The sequence below is a fragment of the Hipposideros armiger genome, unplaced genomic scaffold, assembly GCF_001890085.2.
Source record: "Hipposideros armiger isolate ML-2016 unplaced genomic scaffold, ASM189008v1 scaffold_655, whole genome shotgun sequence".
In the NCBI taxonomy this organism is placed as follows: Eukaryota; Metazoa; Chordata; class Mammalia; order Chiroptera; family Hipposideridae; genus Hipposideros; species Hipposideros armiger.
The window spans coordinates 741,151-744,844 of NW_017732005.1; the positions used below are offsets into that span (position 1 = coordinate 741,151).

General features: G+C 40.3%; 1 protein-coding gene across 1 annotated transcript in view; it reads left to right on the forward strand.

The window, feature by feature from the left end:
• SLC26A3 (solute carrier family 26 member 3) overlaps nt 1-3,694 on the forward strand; it is a 45,512-nt gene that overhangs the window by 16,961 nt on the left and 24,857 nt on the right. Inside the window, exons 2-3 of the mRNA XM_019626054.1 lie at nt 900-1,117; nt 1,622-1,761. Coding sequence (XP_019481599.1) covers nt 987-1,117; nt 1,622-1,761 — 271 coding nt within the window. The 5' untranslated portion in view covers nt 900-986. The remainder of the gene's footprint in view (nt 1-899; nt 1,118-1,621; nt 1,762-3,694) is intronic.

Below are 3,694 nucleotides of genomic sequence, written 5' to 3' on the forward strand. Positions count from 1 at the left end.
TGGGGGGAAGGGGTGTGCTATTATTTTCCCATTTGTAAGAAGAAAACAATAATAATAATAACAATATTAATAATAATAATAAGTGCCTAAAAGAATTGTGACGGCTAAATAGGCAATGTGCGTTAAAAGCTTTTGCAAAATTGATCTTTTAAGTATTGTATAATAGATTGAGACAAGAACAAAATATTTAAAGATCCTGTGCAGAAAATGCACATAGTTATAATAAAAACTATCATTTAGTGAATGTCTATTGCATGCTAGGCACAAGCTAGATGCTTTGAAAACATTCTCATTTAATCTTCACAATCACCCTGAAACTTGAGTATTATTATCCTAATTACACAGCTGAGGCTCACAAAGGTTAAGTAAATTGCCCAAGATCTTTTCCTTAAAAAGGCCTCTTCACAAGTGAACTAAGTAGCCAAGTAATACTTTGTGCCAGTTTCCTCAACTATAAATTCTGATGGGTAAAATGGAACAGCCTTGACTGGAGTTAGAGGCGATGAGCTGACTTTTAAGTCTCATCAGTCCCAGAACTCCAATGCCATAACTTTGGAAATGTTTCTAGGAAAAAAAAAAATTAGAATTCCTTTTCTTGAGGAGATCTTACTTTACAAGTAAAAAATGCACTCACTGATTAGTAAACTGAGTCGATTTCTATTGCTTTGTTGGTGGTCTTTAAAAATAAATAAATAAAAGCCCTTGTTTACTTACCCAAAGGAGCCGTGTCCAGTGTCCAGCTCATTGGAATATCACTGTCACAAAACACAATCCAGGTCCCTTAATCCTGCCTCTTTTGATCTCAAAAGGTGGTAACATTCAGTCCAGAGCTCACTCATCTGTAAATTGCATCACATTATCTCTGAGTTATTTAAGAAGCAAGCTCCGTTTGGTTTCAGGCATTTTAACCTGCTAAAGGCAAGAAGAAGGGTTTGCCACATAGTTCCAAAGGTCTTCCACTTACCACAGCCGTCAGAGAAAGCAAAATGATCGAGCCCATTGGGAATCAGTACGTTGTGGCCAGGCCCGTATATTCTGCAAATGCTTTTGGGGAAGAACATAAGAAAAAACACAGATATCATAAGACGTTTCTGGATCATCTCAAAGTGTGTTGTAGGTAAGATATTTTTTAAGATACTGGCATTAGGAATAAATAAAACACTTTCTCCTAAATTTTCAAGCTTTCAGGCACTCATTTCTGGCGGTAGCCCATAGTATTCAGAGTCTTTTATCTTTGGTTTCCAAACCTCCCTGCCAGAGCTGGAAAGGTCGTTTCTGAAATGAACACCACCTCAGCTCTCAACACAGCCTTTCCATATCAGAGGACTCATAGATGAGAACAGAGGAAAATTCTCTATTGGAATGTTGGCCATTTCAAACTGAGATGACAAATAAGCTCTATTACGGCTAAAGAAAAGCAGCATTTTTCTTTTAAAAAGCCCTTTGGTGGTGGCCAGGAGCAGTTGATATGGGTAAGGAGGTGAATCTTTGTGGGAAAGCTAGTGAAAGCACTAGTTTGTTCTTTAATATGTTATGTCTTGACCAATTTTCCACCTACTATGAGGTACTAAACTTAAAATTTGATGTTGATCAACTAACCTGTAGCTTTCAATGTTTTCAGCTGTTCCACACAGAAGGCCAAGAGAATTGCCCTGTCTTTGCTCCCCGTAGCCTCTTGGTTGCCAGCATACCGGGTTAAGGAATGGCTACTCAGTGACATTGTTTCTGGAATCAGCACAGGGCTGGTGTGTGTCCTGCAAGGTAACTTTTTTTTTTTTTTGAGATGTAACTCATCTATCATTAAATTAATCCTTTGAATATTACAAAATCATATCTAATTCCAGAACATTTTCACCACCACCACCACCCCAAAATCCCTTGCCCATTAGCAATCACTTCCCATTCCTCCCTCCATCCATCTGCCTTGTAACAACTTTCTGTTTCTATGGATTTGCCTATTCTGGGTATTCCATATAAATAGGTTCACAGAACATGTTATCTTTTATGTCTGGCTTCTTTCCCTTGGCAGAATGTTTTCAAGTTCATCCATGATGCAGCATACATAGGTGTGTCATTCCTTTTTTATTGTATGATAGACCACACTTACTTTACGCACTCATCAGTTGATGGACATCTGCATTGTTTCCACTTTGTGGCTATTACAAANATTTATGACCACTTGGAGCTTCTTTCAGCAGAGGCACCATCGGGGTGTTTGATTTCGGCTTCAGATTGTCAGTTATATGTGGGACATGAGGCAGCCGCGTGGGAAAGCAGAGATGGCAGCAAAGGAATAAAACAAGACTGGAATGTGGCCATTAAGGTCTCTCTCTCTCTCTCTCTCTCTCTGAATTCTGGAAAGATTTTGTAAGTTGTCCTGACTCCTGTCCTGAGCACACTGTGTTATTAGGCTCTTGGTGTGAGGAGGAAGCATTTTCCATTCTGTGGCAGGATGGCCAGAGGTAGGCCTTTCATTCAGCTGGAGGCATGATGGAGTCCACCAAAGAGCCAGCCATGGTCATCCTTAGGGAAGGAAACATAATCAAAATGAAGTTATTTCTGTCATCATTGTCACTGGCCAAAAAATTTAGAACACGATTTAGCAGAGAGAAAACATACAGCAGCAAAAGGAAGAAAAGAAGTACTTCTAGGATCTTAGGAAGAGAACTAATAAGTTTCCATGAACAATGTGGTGAAAATATGAGTAAAGCAACAAAATAGTAAAATCTTTGCTTTCTGTTCATGGCAGCATCTGACAGAAATAAAATGAACAGCACAAGAGTATTCATCATCCAAAAATTAACTAGGTTGGAAACTTCACAGGATTAAAACTATTCTTGAAATACGCTCCAGACAGGCTTTGTAAGAGAGCTGAGTTGTCAAGAGTCCTTAACATGGGTTAGCTCTTAAGTGTTAATGCCCCCACCATACTGTTGGTAACTGGCAAATAAAGACAAAAAGCTGTTCCAAGCACAGCAGTGAGTAAGCCAAGTCTACATCAAGTACAAGTTCTCCTGACAACGGAAAGTACTAGACAGTTAGTGAGCTATGACACCTAGAACTGGGTAGGGATGGAGGGCTGGGAGAGGGGAGAGGGATGAGAAGCAGGGAGGACAAGCAGCGTGAGGTGGGAGGAAGCTCAGGAAGAATAGCAGAGAAGTTCTGACCGTCAGAACAAAGCTCCGAGGGACTCAAACTCTGGAGGTCAAGCCAGAGGGTGAGCCAGAAGCACTAAATCATTGTCAGAGGAGGTCAACAGAGAGGACTTTAGAAGGAGCCTAGGGAACGGGGTAGGCGAGCGAAACAGGTGGTCATAGGGAGTCAGGTGGGGCCAGAACCTGGGGCCAGCATCTGATTCCTGGTTGTAACCTGAGCTCTGCAAACATGCTGAAATCCCTCTGAGCGATGAGGCAGCACCATGTAACAAGGTACAATCTAGGTTGAGATAATTCAATGGATACTTTTGATTGTGTTCAAGGAGGAAAATTCTGGGTATTACAGGTAGCAATACAGAACCAAGATTAGAGGGGAAAAAATGCTAATAGTTGGAGTGTTCTTCAATTATGTTCACATTGGACAATAAAGAAGCTGCGTGTGGTAGAAAAAGTAGCAAAGAAGTCATAAAACAAAAGTCAAGTTTTTGACACTACTAACTGTTCTGACCTGAGAAAAAGTACTTAGATTTTTTTGGGGG